Genomic DNA, 23,621 nt, shown 5'->3' with positions numbered 1-23,621 from the left:
CGGGATGGGTCCGTTCAAGAATCGAGTGCCCGTGAGATTCATCTCAATCACAGCAAGCCGATTCGGAATGACGCCACCAGCCAAGATGAATCTCGCATCACTAGAAAGGGGCATCCATCTCTGTCTGTATTCAAATGAATCATGGCCTTAACAGAAGGGGGCAATCTTCACACGAAATGCTCCCGTTAGTCCCCGCCCATTGGTGTCAGACATCAGCAACATCCCCCGATCTCATCACAACAAGTACTTCAGCACAAACAGTAGCAAAATGCTGCCAGATCTAGGTGGTATCAACATGTGTGATTACAGCGATTCAGATTGCATCATTATTAGTGTGTCTTGCTGAAATATCATGGTGATATAATGCTTCATAAATAATTCTGTATGATCTATTATATATGAACTCTCATAAGAATTGTTAATTACTATTTGTACAAAAATACAACTTAGCGAAGACAGAAACGATGATGTGATAAATTATCTGTGTTTAAACAAAGCAATGCAGATGAAAACGAGGACAACCAACCTGAAGCACCACATACAATGAACTGCAGTTATCAAGTACAAATGTATGAAGCTACAATTGCAATATTTTCATTGATGGGACAATTACAGAAAAAGGGGGGGGGGGAAGAAAAAAACACTGCCAAAGGCATTTTCAGAAGAAATGAGGTTACCCTCTCAGTATGATATGAAGGAGGTCACATAACAGCTTCGGGTGAGAATCTTGCTAGGAATTCTCCATTCCCTCCCCCTCTCTTTCTCTCTTTCCTGTGATGTGTGACGAGAACACACACGTTCTCTACTTGGGCCATGGTGTTGCCATGGAAACCTAATTCAGCATCCCTTGGTTTCCTCCAGCCCCCTGCCTGCATCCTGCAGGACATCATTACTGTTGCAGGAGCTTCATGCCCTTTCTCGTTTTTATCCAATCAAGCCGTGGAATTTCCAAGCATCCCAAACTCATTTTCGTGTAAGCTAGTCACTCCTCAATAGTTTTGTGTGACCATCTGGTCAGAGGCACGGTTAAGGTTTTGTCCCACTCCAACACATTTTTCATGTAATTATGTTCATTGCAAAAATGGCAAAAATTGTGTTGTTCTACATCTTTGCCATTCTACAAGATGTTTAGGTTGACTTTATTGAATGGAGTAAAGTCATATGAACAGACTGGTATCATTTTCATCTGGATCAAAAAGCATATAAGAAAGTTTGGGAATTTTAACGTTTCATGTGTTTTCCTGAGTGATATCAATTGCAACAATCCTATGATGTCATTGACTCACAGCCCTCCCTTTGGTGTGTGTACAAAAACGTAACAACAACTCATGCTTCTGGTCAAGATGTACAACCGCCCTCCCTAAACCATTGTTTGGGAGAATCTATGTGAAACATAGAAATGAGCACATCCTCCTCGGTTTTTTTTTTTTTTTTTTCAGGCCTAATGTTGATGGAACCTCCACCATTCCATTTTTTTTGGTGTATATTCACTCTACTTATAGAATCCAATTTAAGTATAATGTGGAATTTAACTGTAACTGCTGTTACACATTTTTGAGGACATGACACACATTATTTCACCTTTACACCAATCTCATAATAAACCTTTGCCCTTTGAAATCCCCCCCCCCCCCCCCCTCCCTATTATTTCACAGACTAGACAAAGCCGGGGAGGAAAAGCCTTCTCCAAGGTTTTGTTTCTACAGAAACTCAAGAATTTTCAAACAAACAAATAAACAAACACACAAAGCAGGAAGAACATCTCCAAGTCCTTTGTTTCTATAATCATGCCAAAGTTACATCAGATCAGAAGTATGCAATTTGTGATTTTACAGGCTTCACTATTTGGGGTAAGCTCTCATGAAGGAATTAAATCCTATTGTGTTACTGACCATGAAACAGAAACATATTGAAAGACCTAGGTTCTTTTTTTTTTGGGGGGGGGGAGGGGATGAAAAGGGTGCAGTGGAAGGTCACACAAGACAAGTCATGTTCTGGAGCTACACATGTCACGTACTGCCATCTCTACGGAGACTGAAAACTAGGACAAATTCTTGCGAGTGACTTCTGAGGTTCTGTTGTTGGAAAGAGCTTAATGATCTGCCCAAGTGAGTTCATGCAAAATGGACATGGTTGAACAAGCACAGAGAATTTCGAGAGACAATAATGGATATTGCAACAGACTGAAAAATTGCCCTACATTGATGCAAAGTAGGGCACTTTGTCAGTCAGTTGCAAGAAAAACAACAGAAAACAAGAACTTCATTAATTTGAAAGAATAATAATGGATACCCTTATAGGCTATCTACAGGTTACTCTCTCTCTTAACTCTCCCCTCCCCCCCCCCCATCCCTCTCTCAGGCTACAATGTATCTCTGGTCCTCTGACATTTAACCCATTAAATCTAAGACACTGTGATTCCCCTCAGACTTCATACATGGTCGTGCCCAGCTCCAGTAAGCCATAGGTTAAACTTGTAGTAGATATTCACCTCTGCCCAATCCCCAGTCTTCCATTCAGCGCAAGCTTGTCTCCGGCATCGCCGCTCCGAGGGAGGCTTCCTCACCGTGCACTCGGCATCCGTTGCCAGGCTACCATCCTCGTAGCGACAGACGACCAGGCGAGTCTTCACTCCAAACCCACATGTCGCTGAGCACTGCATGAAAAACAAGTATCAGAGACATCACAAAATGTAGTGTATATTGACCTAGCTGAGACATCACAAAATTATATCTACCTAGCTGAGACACCACAAAATGTGTATCTATCTAGCTGCAACATCACAAAATGTACTCATGGTGCAGCAAAGTAACAACTACCGGTACATAAAATGGATAAGTCACAAAATCAAGGAATTACTGTACTCAGTGCCATCAAACAAAGATAGATTACACACGTATGTATATAAGGAAAGCTTTATTAAACATAAAAACAAGGGAAACAATGTCAGCATCAATAATCAACTCTTTATTACAGTCTGCACAAGTTTACATGGATCGAGCTACAGAGTGACCAGAATACACAAGCGAGGGCTCTTTCCTCGTACTCAGGTCATCTCTGATGCATATTACATCTGTAAACAGAAGCTGATTGCTATCAAAGCCTTTGGAGTTGAGGTCAAGGTAGATTTAGACTACAAGAAAGAAAACCACTCGCGCAACTTGATACAGGATTCTTAGAATTCTGCATTACAGCAACTACATTAAAGCAAAGTAGATTGCCTCCTACTTCACAACAGAACGCACTGTACAGACTGCACCCACAGTTCACTCGAGGAAAAAATCCTGTGAACTTACACACTGCAGAAACATTATATGACTTTTATGCTGTAACAATATCACCCACTTTCATAAAGAATCTAATCCAGTTACATGCCTCATATGTTTTCTGAGACAAAGCGAGGCATTGTCGTTTCGTAGCTTTACAATAACATACAAATGTATGGATGTTCGGCAAATTTCGCCAGAGAAGACAGACAAGCGTAGAGATCTGGTAGATAAGGCGGAGTGGAATCCCCGGAGGAACCCCTAGCCTGGGGTTTGGACAGACGACAAGGACGAGAAGTAAATTTATTTCATGATCATATCATCTGACACATTTTTGACCCCAATCGCTGACACCCTCAACACATAAAATCCCCTCATGTTTATGAACACTGAGTGTCTATGGGCATAACCTCCACTTGCATGTACATGGAAGAGAGATGGATGTAGCCGGGGACCCCAGGGGCGCAAACGATAGCCCCTTTCTAATCAGAAATTCCAAAGCCGTTACTTCGAGCTGTTTATTTTCAGTCCATAAACCATCTCTTGACTTGGAAAACAAACACAGATGTATCTAGTGTCTGTCCAGAGCCTGCGCGGCCACAGCACCAAACTCCCAAGCCCCAGCATCTTCAAGGAAGATGACTGACATCGGGGTATTGAGAAGCTGAAGAGATGGTCACTATGACAACAACTGGTATGAAAAAGAAACATGTTTGGTCTAAAAGGCCCTGATCTGCATGAAACATGTCCTTATTTGTTTGTCCCCTCTGCGTAGTCAAGATTTTGGCCTGGGAAGATCTCTTCCAACAAGATTTTCTTCTGCTTTTCTTTTCCCTTGTTTTGTTCAGCAGGAGGACAAGTATGGTTGCTTGTTTTTGTTTTTTTGTTTTGTTTCTTTCTTACTCCAGATGGAAGAGAATGAAAAGGGCAGGTGTGAGGCAGGGAACTATATACATTTATGTTCTGTTATACAAAAATGCAGCCATTAATAGGATTTTTTTAATAAGATGAAAGAATAGAGGTTGTACAAGCATGCACATATCGGACATTGAAGGATGCTCTTTTAATAAGAAATGATGAAAAATTACCTCATCTTGAAAGCATGGCATCCCATGCCTCCTAATTTCTCCCCTTCCCACAAAAAAAAAAAAAAAAACGGTTTTGTTCTACCATATTATATAGTTCATTAAACCCAATGGCAACCTACCAGCAGTAACCATGATGACGACAGGTATATACAAGAGAATCATTCATCATTTTAGTTGTTACCATGGCAACTGCAATCATCACAACTTTCAATGATTACACACCTATTTACTGAAGTGGGTGCAAGATGATTTGATAGTATGGCAATCCAAATCACTTTGGAACTGCTGTCTGTACAAGAACATAGCTACAGAAATGACGGAGGATGGGACAGGTGATGTATTCAGAGTACCTGTCCTAACACTTCATCATCCATCTGTCTACCAACACATAGTTCACAGGTCACTACATCATAAAAAATTGTCATAAATTCACTCTATAGAGAATGGACAAGATTCTTTGGCTTTACCTTTCAACACACCCTTGAGACCTTATCACATGAAGAGCACTCACTCTCATACACATACTCTCCTTTATGCTAGAGACAAGAGGCTGAGGTGGTATCACATATTCACTTCTGCTGGTCTTAGGGGAAAAATCATGTGGATTAAGGGGATGGTTACCTTTATTCAAATGAACCATATTTTAGCATGAAGCCAAGCAACTCAGATGATACCTCTGGGAACAAGAAACAATGAGATGATGATGTAAAGCAAATAGGATGTGCTTGCTCCGTGCAGGATACCAAATAGAAGACAGAGGAACACTGGAGAAGATGGAGGAGGGGGGTTGGGAGGAGGTATTAGGAGGACGGCACTGGGGGCATGTTCAAGACTGTGATGTGAATCGATGCTGCAGATGTCGTGTATGAGCCGCCATGGCGACTTGGGTATCACAGTAGGATCAGAAGGCATTCTTCTGAAATCTAGGCAGGGGATCCTAAACTCCACCAGCCTCCCTAATACCTCTCGGCTTGAAGGGGGTGGGTGGGGGGGGGGGAGGGGGGTAGCTTTGTCTGCTATTCCTTCAACATAACAAGGCATGCACTAACTACATGTACTTTGTGTGTCCCACAATCCACTGCAGCCACATGAAAGTCTGAAGAAAGCATATTCAACACCCTCAATAGCCTCTTGAGAGTGTTTGGGATTATAAGAAACAAACAAACAGAAGGCCAACATCTGTTGGTAAGAGGGAAGCAAGAGAACAATACACATTGCCCCACTTAGCCATACAGTGTATGCCCATAACTTCTATAACTTCAAAAAATCACTCCAAAAAGTTTCCGTCAGTCTTGGACCGAAATTACAATCTTCTTCTCTTTCCTCCCATGTTATGTATTTTCCTTGCTACCTGGGTAGCACAAATTTGGAATGTTTCATTCAACCCTCCAATAAAGAGGGATTACAAATCACCACAACAGTATAGGCCTAGGTACCAGTATTACAGTTCTGTGGAGAAATGCTGATGCCAGTGGAAAATGCCAAGCTAGTGTGTGGTAGCATACCTGTTACTATGGCAACAGGTGATACCACCACTTCTCCTCCCCCTCCCCTCAGTCATACCGGCTGCCAGACAGCAGCAGGTGACTGGAGGAAACAGCGGCTGCGGCCCAAAACCATGGTGAAGGTGAGGTCACCCGTTCCCGTGGCAACACATCTGATGGGGTCTGGCCCCAAGTTCAGTTGCATGTCTGCCAACATCAGCGCCAAGCAGACATTGGATAATGAAGACGGCATGGGTTAAGTAACCCGAGAAATCCCAACATATGGTTCTGTTGGTTTCTCCGGTAATCCTACTGCAACATAAGAAACCACAACATGTAAACACCGGTGCATACACCCGGAACTGGTGGGCACACGTTGACAGAAGATGTCCCATATTCCAAGACCCCAAAAAAGCAAAACAAAACAAGATGTCTACACATACTTAAAAAAAAAAAAGAGTAAGGTGCTACATCTCCCACGATGCCCTATAGCAGTGTCTGAAGAGTCTGTATACTGAAAGAGAAGCCAGGAGGTGTTCAAATGGACCAGTAAAAATTTAGTCTGAAAAAGAAAGGTTCACAGTCTATTTTGACCCTTAGCAAAAATATTTGCTTACAAGCACTCCTAAGAAAAGAAATAAAGAAGGTTCAAAGGAATAACCTTATATGTTTCACCTGTGCTTTAAAGGGACTGTACAGTCACATGTTTCTGTTACCTTTACTTCCTGTAGGATGCTTCAAGTGAGATAATGAGAAACCTCTTATGAAATATGAAAGAGCATATAATTTCAAGAAGGATTCAACATTTATTTGATGAAAATTGGTTTTCAAATGGCTGAGATATCACAAAAAGTGATAATAATAAAAGGCGACATGTCACAACTTTATTAGGATCTCTTTGTTTCACCTTGTTTTGGGATATCTCAGCCATTTCAAAACCGATTTTCATCAAATAAACTTTTGATACCCCTTAGAATCGCATGCTCTTTGGCATCTCATAGAGTGGTTTCTGAATATCTCGCAAAATGTTAAAAGCTAAATCCTCACCTTGACCAGAACTGTACACACCCTTTAACCCACTGAAGACTAGTACCGAGTATACTCTGGCAGGTGTCTATGGGAAATGCATGTTGTAGCAAAATCAGCCCGTCCTCAACAGGTTAATGCTACATTGCTGAATATGCTCTTCCCATTATATGCTTCTCCTGTATTCTTTTTAAAAGTCTGACTGTTACAGACTAACTAATGAGACCACAACATCTCATGATTAATGTCTGTTACTATCAAATTCTCGTCATAAAATCTTTCTGAATGTCTATGATATATTATGTTGCCACAATGTAAACTGCATCTTGGGATTGGAGAGGCAAGACTCTTTAAAGGGATGGTAAAGTTTTGGTTGAGGTGGGGATTCAGGCTCTAACTCTTTGTGAGATAATTAGAAACCACTTACAGTGTAGATGAAATATCAAAAAGCACATAATTTTAATAGGAATTCAAAATTTATGCGATGGAAATTAGTTTTGAAATGGCTGAGCTTTCTAAAAACAAAACAAAACAAAGTGGTCCTAATAGAGGGTGGGACCCACGTTTTATCAGGATCTCTTTGTTTTTGGATATCTCAGCTATTACAAAATGAATTTTCTTTAAAAAAAATCTGAATTCCTCTTTGAATTGTATGCTCTTTAATATTCCATATAGACCCTTAAGTGGTTTATGATTATCTCACAAAGACTTTAAACCTGAATCCCCATCTTAACGATACCATCCCTTTAAACTTCTCGCTGTGAAACTCAGCCTGTGGATCGGATGAGAGGAGAACTGTTTAAGAAGCCAACTTTCAACACTCTCTGGTTTCGTGGGCCTGAAAGCCTCCTGAGAAAAGGACTGTGTACACAAGGAGAGTGCTAAATCTGTCAAGTTGTGCATCGGGGAATCAGGTTTTGACACAAATCTAGCTCCAGGGGCCCTATTGCTGATCAATTCTGCACCTAAATCATATAAATCTCACCCAAAAAAAAAATGTAGGCAGCACACAATGTGGAACATGTCAATGCCATATTGTGACTCTTCTCAAGATGAAGTAAAAAACAAAACAAACAAAAACATCAAAACTTCTGCAACTTTAACTAGTATTTCAAGTCAAACATTTCAAAGTGGTCAAAGAACCCATTTTCATATTTTCCTAGGATATTCAGAGTCATTGAATTGCCATCAAATTTCCACTGTTTACTTAGCATTTCACTCTGTCAAACCAACTGCAGAAGGAGAGATTTATGGAGTGACCATGAAGTTCCTGTTGCCTTTGAAGAGGAAAGAGACCCAGCGAGAACTTTTTATAAGGCATGTGCTGGTCCAGTGACACAGCTTTGCGAAAAACAAATTTTACCAATGGTGTATAAGAAGGGGGTAGAAAGCAGAGTTAATGAATGTGGACCTGTGAATGATTCTTTGCCCCTATTAATAAAAAAAAAGACCAGAAAAAATACTTAGCTATAATGGACAAGTTGATGAATATGCACAAACATATAGGGCCTATATTACAGAAAACATTTAGGTCTACACACCCATATACACACACACATATACATTTATATACAGTATGTCCCTCCCCCCCCCAAAAAAAAAAAATAAATAAAATACAATTGGATTTTCACATTGATAACTTCCAATACGATTTCACTGTTTGCAGAAAATCCCATTCAATTTCGTTAAGTCGTCACAAAGAAATGTGGATTATTGTAAAGCATGTCATGGGTCTGTTTCTTCCAATTTCCACTTGGATGCTCTTGGAGCTGCATATTAATGTATGAACACAATGGGCAGAACCTGGAGGGAAAGGATTTCTGACATGCTCTTCAAATATCCTCATTTCTCTTTGACCACTGAAGCAAATCTGATGGGGTTTCTGTAAGATGTGGGTAGGCCTCATAAGTTATAGCTTCATAAACTGAACTTGTATTTGGATTGATTCACTATTCTTAAGGTTATTGTTGTGGAGGGTCCAGTTTTATTATTATTATTTTTTTTTTTGGGGGGGGGGGGGGCATATGGTATAATAAATCAATAGACAGGAAAATAAGAACCAACAAAATGGAATCTATAATTGTAGGAGGTCTGGAATAAAAGCAACTTTATCCAGCAATATCTTCAACAGCCAGTTATTGCTTCACATAGTAGTTTTCAATGGTATCTATAGAAAATTACCATTTGCATTGTCTGCAGGTATAAATGTGGGCGAGTATAAGGATGGGCGAGTATAAGGATGGGGGTGGGGCAGTGGATTGTAAGAGACAGATAGACAGACTGGCAGAATGTGACACACAGACAGACAGACAAGCACACATGGTAGTATGGACAGAAATACAGTGAGGCCCAAAGGGGAGATGTGGACAGACAGGTGCAAGGAATGACATAGGGAGGGGCAAAGATACAGACACAGAGATAAAGACGAACAGACACACACAGACGTAGGATTCAAAAGGAAACATAGAAACATATACATATGAAGATATAAATGGAAAAATGAATATGTGTATATAACTAGATAGATAGATAGATAGATAGATAGATAGATAGATAGATAGACAGATAGATAGATAGATAGATAAAGAGATAGATAGACAGGTAAATAGATAGATAGATAGATAGATAGATAGATAGATAGATAGATAAAGAGAGAGATAGATAAATAGATAGATAGAACAGATATCCTGCGAAAAAGACATACGATAGACGGATAGATGACTAGATCTATAAATACAATGCAGGTAGGATGGTGAGAGATAAACTACCAACATATTCACGCAGAAAAAAAAGAGAGATCGATATGATAGACCAGAGAAAGGGAATGAAACAGATGGGCAGGTGCATAACAGACAAGAGAGAAACATAGAATATTGAGAAGAGTCAGATGGGGGGGGGGGAGAATGCTAGGAAGAGAGATTTAGCATAGCAGAGTTGGAGGTGAAGTCGTCTTTGACACGGGAATGGATGGGAGAAGAATTGAGTGAGACTGGAGTGGAATGCTTGCTTCAGTATCTGGGGCAATTGTCCCGGGAGATAAATCTTCCCTCCAAAACTGCAGACAGCTAAACTTCACATCCAATGCACGCCTGATGCCAACGAGATACTCCACACCACACACGAACGTGTCTTCACCAAGTTTCAAGCGTATCTATCTTCACCCATCTCTGTTCCTACCTTTGAAGTTTGAAGTTAGCATACTCGGAATGGAGGGGGAGGGGAGGCATGTTTCTATCACCCACAGAGACATTGAAAAGTGTAAAAAAAAAGATCAACAATAACCCCTATGGAAGAAACAAAGCAAAACAAAACATACATACACACACAAAAAAACAAATGGGCATGCGGTCAGTTTTTATACTTCACTGAGCTATGATGCAGAAGCTGGTGCTTGAAATGTAACTATTTTGAAGCATCCTACAGGAAGTAAAGGTAACAGAAACATGTGCACCAAGAGGAATGGTCTCATAACTTCATCACAAACTTGCCATTTTGGATGTACTGTACAAGCTGAAATTTTCGCGTACAGATATATTCGCGAATTACTACTTGGAGGACATTTTCGCGTGTTGTTAATTTTGCAGTTACGAGGGTCTAACTGAACTTAGTTAATCGCGCGTTGTTATTTTCGCGGTTCAAAGGCGATTCGCGAAATTCGCGAAAATAAAACCACCGCGAACATTTCAGCTCGTACTGTATTTTGCTGCTTACAACAGCTTTGAATAGCCATGAAGAGTTTGAAAAGACTGAAACCCTTCACAGAAGATGTTGAGGTATAAATCAAGTCTGGCCACACAGAAGTGGTTGGCATGGAAACTGCATCCTATTTCAGACCACGCCCTCCTGTTCAAGGCATGCATTTCTTTCTCATCCACACCATCGCTCAATGTCAAGGTGAAACATTGGAAACCTTCCCCTTTTAAAGTAACAAGGAGCCACAAACACACTACCCTCCAAATTGAAAGAACAAAAATGAATTAAAAATCAATGAATAAAAATCAAATTCTGAAGTTGGCAGAACTCACAGTTATCAATCCATTTCAGATTTTTTTTTTTTAAAGACATGATTTCAATCCCAGTAATAAAATGTTCATACAAGTGAACCAAAACTATTTCTTGAAGACCGCTACAATGCTCAGGACTACAAAAATCCTTATCAATGATCACTGATTCAATATCAACTTAAAAAAAAACAACAACAACAAAAAAAAAAAACCCACACACACAGAAAAAAAAAAAAAAACTCATCTAAAATTGCATAATGCTGAATCTGAGAACCAATGCTGATTAGCTAATATTACTTCTGGTGTATCAAAAAAAATCAATCACATGATCCATTTCTATGAAATGAAATGGAAAAAAAAGGAAGAAAAGAAAGAAAGAAAGAAAGAAAAAATTGTACCACTTTGGATTATGTCAACTTTTTCTTTTCTTTTCTGTTCTTTTTGATGATGGAAATAAATGAACTATTGAATTGAAATAAACTATTGAATTGAATTGAATATGAAATTCTGTAACAAGCATGACCCCCTCTTCCATGAAATTCTGGAATGTGAGAAGCGATCTTGAGATTCCGATGTGAACAGGGGTGGGGGTGGGGTAATGTCCTGAGTTTCCCACTCATCCTGAGTGCAAATACCGGGCAGACACAAATCAGACAAACGTTGTGATGTCTGGGAATACAAACCATAAATACACAGGGCAAAACGTGATGAGAGCTGCCTCTAATCACAGGCCGTCTCGTTTCACCCTCCCATCTAAAGACATTTGTCTGTCCCCACCCCCTTCAGATTTTTTTTTTTCCCCCTTGAAATCCAGTCCCGTAATGTCTCAGTGAACTTACATCTGCCTGATTGATAACTGACTTATCTGCACACGCTGTAAGACAATACTAACAAATGCTGGCAGTGCCATTTGTAACTTTCTTACTTGATCAAGTTTTATAGCAGCACCCTAGCGCAATGTATGGCTGTCATTTAAAAGAATATTAAGCTGGAGGAAACAAATGAGAAAAAATATCGCAGAGTTTCACTGCAACATATTAAAAGAAAAACTAATAGGCTCTATACAATACAAGCTACTGGGAAGGACCAGGCACTAGAATTAACCCCAAACCAAGATGGTTGTCAGTTAAATTTTGGTGCATCAAAACTTTTACACAAGCTTCAGTAATGCCAAGTATCTGTCAGGTTTTTATTATAGAGCAATTCAATTGTGCTGTGACCAAGAGTAACAATGAAACATGAATTCGGTCTCTTTAACTATTTAGAAATTGTAATTGGTGAAAATCAGTTTCCTTTTCAATATCCTTCTTTTTAAAGGGTATTCTCTCGTCATTTTACTTCATTAACATATCTTAATTGAGATAATGTTACTCCAATCTCCAAACTTCTCATCAAGTCTTCTATCTTAACCTGTTGATGATGGAGTAATTTTCATATAACATGCATTTCCCATTCATCCCAGGGGCCCGAGAATACTTGGGACTAGTCTTTAAAGGGTTAAACATGGCATGTGTGATTAACTGACAACCTATTCAAACATGCAACTCAACAGTATTCTTATTTTTCTGCTAATCAGAAGGACATCTTGGTGATTTTTCCTCTTGTTTTTTTTTCCCCCTAATTCATACTTTGTCATGTGACATGATGTTCTGATCCTGACCTTTGACCTAAAATCTGCTGGGACTACAATTCTAACAGTGCTGTGAATTGTACCAGTATCTACATTTAAGTATCATGTAATTATCATCATATTTTCCTTTCAGTTGTCTCAGGAGCAATTTTGATCACTTTTTTTTTTTTTGTGGTCAAATCTATCCTGCAAACATGAATCAAATTGGCAGGTTTCACAGTGCACATAGTTTTTGGTTTCACAATGAGGCGACTAGAAAATGCCCTTTCTGACCACTTGAGTGCAAAAATAGAAAGGGCACATCACACCTGTCACACCTGTTTTTACCCAACTCCTAATTTCTATATGTCGTATCATCGAGGAATCTGCCCTGCTTATATCAACTTATGGGGGGGGGGGGGGGGAAACTGCTAACTAAAATAGAGAGAAGGGGGCAGGGAGAATGATTGTAATGTAAACTTTAGTGAATTCCTATCCAAACTGAATGAACCATTTCTTCGTCACAGACATCATGCGACCAATGCTTTACTGCCCCTGTCATGTTTGTCTACACTGCTTTTCTCTGACCAGCATGCTTTGATTCTGAGAACTAGCGAACCCATATGGGTCAAGCTGTCTGCAAAGATGGCATTTCACTGGGTTCTCCATCGACTTGGACAGGTTTTCACCCGGCCTTTGGAGAGGTCATCTGAAACGACTTGGAACTCGTCAAAGAAATTATCAGCAAGTGGGTTGGACCCTGCACTGGGAATGGTGCAATCTCGTAGGAGATTAATACAGAGCAATGACAAACAGGGACATTTTTTCTTTTATATCAGTAAATGCACAATCATTCAATTCTAATTCAGCTGATCAAATATATCTTGATGGAGGAACCTTAGCTTAATTACAGAGAAAAACATCAACATACAGATGCATTTCTCTAGGCTTGATGAAATCACACCATTCAAGGAACGTCTCGAAAACATTCCAGGGCAAGAAAAGGACACAAACGGAGGAAGTGTCATACTACGACTGCAGGCGCCCCCAGGCTAGGGCAGGAGCAGAGATGAACTTACCTAAGCAGGCCTCTAATAGGTCCCATCCCATCCCATGCTTGTCAAGACATTTTCTGTCATTCAAAGCTGTCTGTCTGATGGTTAGCCTTAATAGGAATCAAGTAAAGTGCGACGGCGATGGTCTAGCCTCACTTTAAGGTTTGCGCCGAGCTTTTCATCTACGACAGGAGGGTGAACAGAAAATTGGACTTCTCCACATGTTCTTCCTAATTTTCTATTTTTCCTCGTGTGGAAACGTGTGTAGGGAGGAAAAGGTATTCTCGGAATAAAACTGAATGGACAAAAATTGTCATTAGCATGCATGCATAGTGAATCGGGAGGGTTGAGCCGACTGGTACTGTTGACCAATGATCGACACTGTCTACCCATTGCGATGGCAACCCGGATGACTTGCCCCCAAAGTGGGTGGAGACCTGGGTGGATGCCGACCAATGATTAATTACCATGTAATCTGATAATACTCTCATTTGCATAGTTCAAAGGTCATCAATTTTGAATTTTAAAAAAGTGGACAGGCTGTGCAGCCCCTGAGCCCGCCGAAGCGGGAGGAGCCACACACGACAGATGCTGTGATTTGACAGTAGGGTTGTTCACGTCATGTCGTCTGCTAGCCACTCAGCCAAGCTAAGGGCTTGGGGGGGGGGGGGGGGGGGGGGGAAGTGGCAGGTTCTACCATCGCCACGGTTCCAGGCAAGCCATCAATCAGAGGCCATGTCGGTTCCCCCCAGGACCCCCTGGGATGGGGCTCTGATTACAAAAACTACAAGGGCCCCCATGGCTGCGGCAAAATGATCGACTCACTTACTACCCCGCACCACCACAAACATCTCTCTCCCTTTACAGCCCTGAACTTGCCGCTAGCTTTGGCCTGTGCCGACCGGGGTCTTTTCAAGGGCTACAGCACAGCTGGACTCTTGCCATAACTTTTTTTTTTTCTTGTTGGTCGGTTGGTTGTTTTTGCTCTTGTTTTTTCTATTCAAACAATATGTGGCTACCTCACACATGCTGGCACAACATTTATACTGGCCAAGGTTCATGAGTTAGTCTTACAGGACAGAATCTGGCAGCAATTTTGTAATATATCAGGATTGTACAATACAAGAAGCTAAGATCACATCCATGGGGGAGCTCTGCTAAGAAAAATACTTTTGCAAGTTGCATTTGTATCAAATCCCCCACCACTGCCAATTGCCACTGTCACGATTATACAACATAGCTTGAGATAAGACTACACAACCAATTCCAACTTATACCCACAGACTTGAGACTGCTCTACTTCTTTGCCACAGTACATGTATCTACAATAATATATCACAATTGCCATTGTTTCAGGATATATACACAGTCTGGTGGAATACATATCATAGTTCTAGTCTGAAAACCTCGCATTACAAGCCACTGTCTTTAATAACATACAAATTATCTTCGGCTCCTATCATACGGTGCATAATAATTGTCTCATACTGCCTTCACATCTCCTCAAATAAATAACAACAGTTAAAAGCTTAAGTCTATATATTTACATCTGTACATCACTAGTTTGAATACCAAATGGAAGCACAGTACCAATGTACATAATCTATCGATGTATAAGTGCAAAATCCAGTGTGGCACAAGTATAATACAAATGAGGAAATTCAAATCATATGCAGCCACCAATACAACTCAACTGTCTCTACAGTGGCATTATAATTACAAAAACAACATTCTGGTATTCAAAAAAAAAATCTGATAAATATATTCTTCATAGCATATTAATGAGGTTCATTTATTCTAGCTACTGAGAGCACAAATTCTGTTCTGCTACTGCTATCAGAATTAGGGTCAATTCAATTCAATTCAATTCAATTCATTTATTTCATTCTCATTTTCTTTCCAACAAAACATAACACGAGGTAAATCAGAAAATCCATCATAAGCATGTATACAGTACAAAGTGTGAGGGATTAACAATATACAACAAACTAATAGAGATGAATCATGTATACATACATACGGGAAAATACAAAGTTATATTTGAGGAGAAAAAAAGAGAACTGAGAGGTCCACTAAAAAGCAGTGCTTGTAATCATTGTGGACCACTCAAGAATTTCTTCCAAAAATACTTACTTCACATACAATTACAAATACATTACACACAAAAAACAGAAACAAAAAAAGAAAAACGATTTAGACAAAATGGAACAAACAACAGAGACACAACAACATGACATGACTAAACTAAGGAGATACAATCGAACGGAATGGGACAAAAACAAAAACACAGGGTCAAAATCAGGGTCAAAAGTATAGGGCCTATATAATCTAAGACATTGCATTTTCACTACCTGCGTACTACATATCATAAACCTATGAATCACTGTCATAGTATGCATTGATCAGAACATAATTAGTATTCAAGTTCAGCATTGCTTTTTTAACATCGAAAGATAATCAACGAGAAATGTATTACCAAAAAAGCACCAACAAGGCTTTACCTACATGTTGTGTGCTGCTTTTGCCATATGTCTTGAACATAAATCACACAGTTCTCTCAGTTTTCTTCCTAAGTCTACTATTAATTGGGGAGAAGAAAGAATGCAGACTTTGTCCTCAAAATGCTAACAGAGAAAGTTTGGCGAAACTATTCCACAAAATATTTTCGTATTATTCGATTTCTTGTGTCAGTTCTCACAGACCCCTAACACAAAGTGTTGCCCGTTTCTGGCAAGCCTTAGAAATTTTGATCGAGTACCAGCACACCTAGTGAGCAGGAATCCATACTAACTGGTGTCATTGGCACTCCGGTAATATTTCTGGGGCATTTCTCTGAGGTTGCACGATATGTCACATTCTGCATTTCACCTTATTTCTCGGTCCACTCCGACCCATATATCCAAGCAGCCTTGGTAAGATTCATTTCTGATTTGTAAGTCAAGAAACTAACCCATGCATACCGGAAAACTATTAATAACAGTCCAGCCTTTCTAACGGCCCAGAAAATACGATCCCACCAAGTTCCTACTCCTAATCAGTCACAATATTTCCCTCCCTGCAGTTCAGTGAACCCGGATGGCAAAAAGAAGAATTAAAAAAAAAAAAAATGATGAGCCGATTATGTATCTGACCATGTGCATGTGTAAACTTTCCCACAGTCAACTAGATTTTATCAGTGGATAGCAATCATATACCTCATCAGGCATATGTCACATTTCATTGAAGTCTATGTTCCTAGTTTGACGATAAGAAATGAAACCACATATAAATAAGATTTTCTTTCATCTTCTTTCAAGGCTTCAATCATCACCAAGACACCTGGACAAGATTCTAATTCATGATACAAAATGATCAAAGATAGGGACTAGATTCTTTAGTGTTGTGACTCTTATGATACACAAATTTCCATTCTTGCAGCAATACGCTCATAATTTCTTTTCTTTAAAAAAAAAAAACACAAACAAAACAAAACAAACAACTATCAAATGATGATTTGCACCTTTTTAAGGTTAAGAACTGCAATTTAGTATGATGTACAGTCATTTCTTATATACATTTCTCACTGAGGAGTTGGGTAGGTTCAAGTTGATTTAGCCAGTGTAATATTTTAAGTCTGGATTGGTGTGCATTTGATGCTGTTCCATCACTGTTCAAGTCATTGCTGGATGCATTGTGTATCTTGGTAACCATGGTTACCATCGTCTGCAGTAGTTAAAGCCTTGAGGACACAGGGAACCTTATTCCGTTGATACATTCACCACATACTTCTGGAGGAGTTGGATCTCTTCAGTGCTTTCTCATCTTACCACCATCATTAATGATGCGAGAAAGATTCCTAAGACAAGGAGCTCACGTCATACATGGTTTTAGTTTTGTTTTGTTTGTTTAGGGTGTTTTGTTTTGGGTTTGTTTGTTTGTTGTTTGTTGTTGTTTTTTTTTTTGGGGGGGGGAGCAGAATTTAGGAGTGAAAAAGATGAACTCTAATTCGACCAGTGGCAATCACCAATAACAAGGCCCTCCCTTTACAAGCGTAGTACATATTAACACAAAATTATATCACCAATTTATCGAAGAACAAGGAATGATCCATATTGAGGGCTGTCTCAAACTTCAACGGATTTAGAATAGTCCATACTTGTCAGTACGTACAAGGGAATACACATGCTTTTAGTATACAAGGCTCTGAAATTCCCTCCCCAGCCATTTTTCAATTTCCGAGGAGGTTTTTTCCCCTTTGACATAACTACAGCAGGCTCTTTGCACACCTGTATATCAGAACTTTAGTTGTCCTTTTGTGTTTTGGGGGGCATTCTTTTTAATTTCCTTCTTTTATGTGTGTGTGTGTGGGGGGAGGGGATGGGGATTGGCAGTGGATGTCACTAAAAAGTTTACAAGATTCAAAAACTATCTACTGAGGAGGCAAAAGTGACTAGACAAGATATTAATGAAAAAAAAAAAATGCATTCTACATTGGCTAACTTAAATATGCCTGTTTTTAAGAAACTGTCAGAAGTACATGTACTAAAACAATAACATATATTCTTAATTGTCCTAGAAAATTTGATCCAATATCACAACTCCAAGCAAAGTATTTACAAGTAAAAGAGTGAATAAATCATCTACCAAATTGATTGCAACTCCTAATCTCACAGTGTGACCACATATACAAACATTTGTACTGAGCAGCGCAAACTGTGAACCAACATTCAAAAAACCATCAAAATATCCAAAGGCAGGAAATTCATGCACTGTATTATATTGGAGACTCATTTACACTTTCTCCGGCTCAGATTTACAATATTAGGAAAGAGGTGGGGGTGAAATGTTGCAAATTAACAAACTTCCTCTACTAATATAGGGCGACTGCAGAAGATCCAGCACACTGTTTAACAAGGAGGGTATATAAAGGTGGACTAATACACTAGTATATAACAGGTTTGATAATACTGGTACCTGTGTGAGTGAAATATTGCTCTCAAATGAGAATACACTAATACTGGTCCGGTCCTTGCATAGATTGGAGGTTTAAAAAATCTAAGATATAAAATGCGTAAGAATATGATCACTTTTCTCTTCCTTTGATATTATTCTATCTAAAATATGGTAAAAACATGATATACTGTAACTCTGAATACATAATCAATCTTGAATACTTATTTCAAGGTAATAAATGTCTCACCTCGTGAATACAGTTTACTCTCTTTTGGTCAAAGTTCATACATTTAATAACATCAATGCTGCTGTAAATACCTGGGCTCTACCTCCATACTCATTCATGAAACTACATCTCAAAAAAAAAAAAAAATAATAATAATAATAATAATGATTTGGTACACACTCTCACTTTTACAGTATACTTCACAATGTGCTTGTAAATCGATTATCTGTCGTCTCTCTCTCTCTTTTTTTTTTTCCGCAATATAAATCATTTAAGATGTTAGCCACTTAGCATACAAATTTACCACAATGACACCTCCACTAACAAGAGTGATTCCCTAAGTACGCTTTTAGGCATATTTCATGTGCAGCAATGTTGTAACATGTCCGCACTACAAAGTCTCATCCAAACATGCAGAGAATTTCACTCTAACCTCACTAAACTGTCAAAATCCTGCCAACAGAAGAAAATTCTGGAGCAAAAAATCTGTAACTATTATTTTGCAATGTACCTATGTACATTGTAAGTAATGCTTCATTTCTATTCTGATACTCAAAGCCAATTACATTCAATGTAACATTCAGCATCTGCAACTAAAACACAGACATCCTGGCAGGGGATAGCATGCACTCAACATTTGTGATCAATAGATGGCGCTATTCCTGTTCAGTCCCATCAAAACACTGCGCGACACAGTGTGGTAAAGAAACCTATTTGCAGACTGCTAGGATGTTAAGCATACCACCACTGCTACAAAACAAACAAAACTGTTATACAAAGAGAAAATCAGTCCATTGATTAAAAAAAAAAAAAGCCTTTACCTAGTTTTACATAGTTTTTATATTGTCATCCATTAAATTCACAAGCACTAGGCATACAATATGAATGTATTTCATTGTACTTCATCGTTTGTCCTGGTGTGCAATACAGTAGATATGACTTTGAGAGAGGTAGAAATCTTCAGTGAACATACAGTTATTCCATGCAGCATAAGCACTTAATTAAGAAGATGACTGACCAAGAAAGATGAATACATTGTACATAAATTAAAACTCACATTCTCACACACACGCACAATGCAACAGAACTGAGGCTCACTCTGAAGTTACGTTCAACCAAACAAGAATATTTGTCATTAGACTATTGACAGTCCAGTCAATAAAATTGTCAGAAACAATGCCTCAAACACATGTCCTCACCATGTTTCGATATCTTATGAAAACAGAACTTTGCCCAACACACCTTCCATCTCTTATCAAAATTCAACCCTCCACTGACAGAACTACAATACATGTCACGATAACAGATAAATTAGGATTGTCCTCAGCTTCTACATGATGACCTACAGTCCAGTTGCCTTCATGAATCAGTCAGCCAACCCTCCTGTACTGTTGGTAGCATTTTCAAGTCAAAATATATTTCTAGTTGAAAAAAAAAAGAAGGAAAAACAAGTCTGCATAAGTGGGACTAGCAAAAAGTGCTGAGAACCCGAGTTTTGTTCCCAAAACCAACAGAATAGCTAATGCACACTTGTGCCTTCTTTCTTCCAACACTACAAAGGTATTTTTCGTACCATGTACTTTGGCATCTTTACCTTGATACCACTGGAAGAGCATATAGTTTCAAACTCCAACCACAACCACTACACCAATGCCTGCGACTTTCTCGTGAGTGATTTGAAAGCACACTACTTGTAAAATGTCTGAGTGAGTTTGAAAGTGCCTTGAACACACATACACAGTGAAGTTTTTACATGTATGCTTCACAACAAGGCTGCATTTTGCAGTTGTCTAAACACAGGAGGTACGAAGTTGATAATGTCGAGCTATTCATGCTATTTTCTTTTGCACATTGCACTTTTCAGAAAGAGAAACACATACAAGTCTGGTCAAGATGATTCTCATTTCTTTCGTTTTACTGTATTCCCCTCTGGTTGAATACAAAACAGAATCACGCGCAGGCCTACACAAATTGTGCATGGCCATTTCTACTCAATGACAATGCAGCCTCAAGAATTTCACCAGACCAATTTCACCAGACAAAGAAAAAAGATGCTTGGTGGTGTAAACAAAATGAAATTGAGCAAAGTGTGAGGTGTGATAAATGTAAGGATATTGAATCTATCATGAGGTATCAGAATGAAACGGTTCCTGAAAGATTCAGCCGAATGCACATAAATGAAATGTCACTTATAACCTTACACTGAGGCAGAGGTGCTCAAGAATAGCACTGAATAATATCAAGCATGCTCCGGCAGTCACCTCCAAACCATTTTGGAGGAAAAATGCGGGAGCATGCATTGACAGAAATGAGCTGTTTCCATAGTGATGTGCAACATCTGATTACAGTAAGCTAAACACATGTGACAAACAATCCTAAACAGCAGAGGAGACAAAGAGTCCATTCAAGAGACATATATCAGGTGACTGAGTGCACAGTCATGTGACAGCCATTCATAGCATCTGAGGTAATGTCAGTACAACCACATCAGTGCATCATAATAACATATGGAACATATCATGAATATACTCTGGTAAACTCTTGTTCAGTTTTACCAAATAGCGATACAGCGAATAGGTTAACAACAACACAAAATGTCGACAGTGTGCACCTTTGCAACTGAATATCAACAGCTAAATTATTGGTGGTAACATCACTTGAAGCAGTGTCTCTCCCAATCTCTGAAAGTTGCCATGGAAACGATTCTCTCCCACATCCAGACTGCATCCCAAGAGATGAAGATGCGCTCGAGCCTCTTGGAAGTTGCTGCATTGACCGAACAGTGAAGCGATCACTAATGTTGTTCTGCTGTGGACGGCATTCATGATTGTGCATTATATTGTGTCTGTTTAGATGGCTCCTCTCTCAGAGCAAGAACAGCATGTGGTGTAACTTCCTCGTCTTTGTCGAAGGTGCACATCCAGAATAATATTGTCACTTGCAGCAAAAGAGAAGCACTATATCCGGCAGGAGGTGGTTGGACATGATGTGCCTGGCATTCCTGGTCAAAGCTGTCCAAACTGTTGCTTTGAAGACATAAGCGCAATTACCAAAAACATGTCCGATCCCACAGCGCGGGATTCCTTCATGCTGCTTTAATATCACTAAATTCTTTGTGCACATCCTCTGTGTTCGGTCATTGTGCACACAAATGATCACAAAGAGTACTTCCTGGAGTTTCTGTCATCTGAATAGTGGAGTCGCGTGGCAGGTTGTCCTCTGTTCGTTTCATCATCACATTTTGTCTGTATCTACATCCCTTGTCTACAAATGGGGAACTCCTGAGCAGTTGATCCACTCTTCCGCATCATGGCAGCCATGTACAATCAATGATACCTAGATCTCTGGAAGGGAAAATTGTATCTTTAGCATACGAGCAGTACACTGGAAACACGTTAAGAAGAGGTCCTTGTGATGGGACTGGCAAATCTTGTTTAAAATATTTTGTTATTAAAATCACCAGAACAAAAGGAATTAATGTCATTGGGACTAAAGTCAACTGTATGGTCTATCAGATCTCTTAAAAGCAAGTTTGCAATGTACTACTCAATGAGCGACTGCACATCTTTGGGCACAAACAAACACACAAACCCACATACATAGGACACACACACCAGAAGAAGAAGAAAAAAAAAAACTCAATGAAAAAAATGCATGTGAGTGTAACATCTTGATAAAAACAATATCAAAAAAGGGAAGAAAATGCAAATCTTTCCCATGCATGGACTTTTTTGCTGTGCCTTAAAATAAACTGAAGCTGTGCAATGGAAATAAATCTACATGACAAAGTCATTTCTTTCTATGAATGCCCATTGTATATCTGAGTACAAGCAGGAAAAAACTGGAAATTATCCTACAAAAATCTATCTTGACACTGTTCTCTGTAACTCTTAAATTATGGCTACAAACCTTATCTATCACAGAGACATCCACTGAAAAAGCTGATAACTCTATCTGTTTTTCATTGTCTTATCCTTTTGTGTTCTAAATAATAAAGAGAAAATCAATGCTCTATGTTAAAAAAAAATATACATAACTTATATTACATGAAGTTAAGCCTTCCTACTGTACTTTGTTCCTTAATGCTAGTCCTTAACCTAAAGGAGAACAACAACAAAAGTTGAGGTTTGGATTTTCTTCAGTTTGTCTTCCCCTAAAAAATGACATTTTTTTCTGATATTTCTTTTTTTCCTGACATGTTTGTTAAATTACAGATCAGCAGTTGCGATCTTACAAATTTCAAACCTCAACCTTCACCCCTCTACTTAATATTCTCTTGGAAAAGAAAAAGTGTCAACCTTTTCAGGACAGATTTCACAGTACTTGCTCTCTATACACATAAGCACACAGCAAGGTAAAAGACCACCTCCACAAAGAATAAAATGGGATATGAAAGAAAGAAAGAAAAATGAAGATAGGGTGAGAGCAAAAAATGAATACAAGTCTCATTTTACCGGTGACCATTCTCCTTTCATCCAGAAGGTTGACCTGGGGCATGCTCTCTCATTGCACTCCGTGGTGTCTGCCGGCTTGGCGTTGATGTCACAGCTGCTATCCGATAGCGTCACCCCGTTTCGCTGCCTGCACTTTACCACCCGCGACTTGGTCCCACCTCCGCACGACACAGAGCACTGTCCAGCGAGATAAGATGCGACAAAAACATAGGGACAGATGTTAGTCAACGGTCCCCTGATCAGTTTGTCTCCTGGATTTCAAGATTAACCGAATGATGCCATACCCTATTATGACATCACACACACTTTTTAACTCGATGCTTACAGGAACTAGATATCCCCTGTGTAAACTCAATCGGAATTACTTTATCTAAGAGGCAAAGCATTCATCAACATGGCTGATTACTTCTTCATCTGCTCCTCATCAGAGCTCAGCATACTTGGTGAGCAAGATTTGTTTGATGGGTGGCTGCTATC

At 39.3% G+C, this 23,621-nt stretch overlaps 1 protein-coding gene across 1 annotated transcript in view; it reads right to left on the bottom strand.

Moving 5' to 3' along the window:
• The window catches only part of LOC140245982 (A disintegrin and metalloproteinase with thrombospondin motifs 9-like), an 82,154-nt gene that overhangs the window by 9,611 nt on the left and 48,922 nt on the right, over positions 1-23,621 (bottom strand). The window contains exons 20-21 of the mRNA XM_072325432.1: positions 23,145-23,321; positions 2,492-2,656 (exon numbers count right to left, since the gene is read on the bottom strand). Of these exons, the coding sequence (XP_072181533.1) occupies positions 2,492-2,656; positions 23,145-23,321 (342 nt within the window). The remainder of the gene's footprint in view (positions 1-2,491; positions 2,657-23,144; positions 23,322-23,621) is intronic.

The sequence above is a fragment of the Diadema setosum genome, chromosome 2 (assembly GCF_964275005.1).
Source record: "Diadema setosum chromosome 2, eeDiaSeto1, whole genome shotgun sequence".
Taxonomy (NCBI): Eukaryota; Metazoa; Echinodermata; class Echinoidea; order Diadematoida; family Diadematidae; genus Diadema; species Diadema setosum.
Note: the sequence above shows the minus strand (reverse complement) of the source record. Positions and strands in the feature narration are given on the sequence as shown.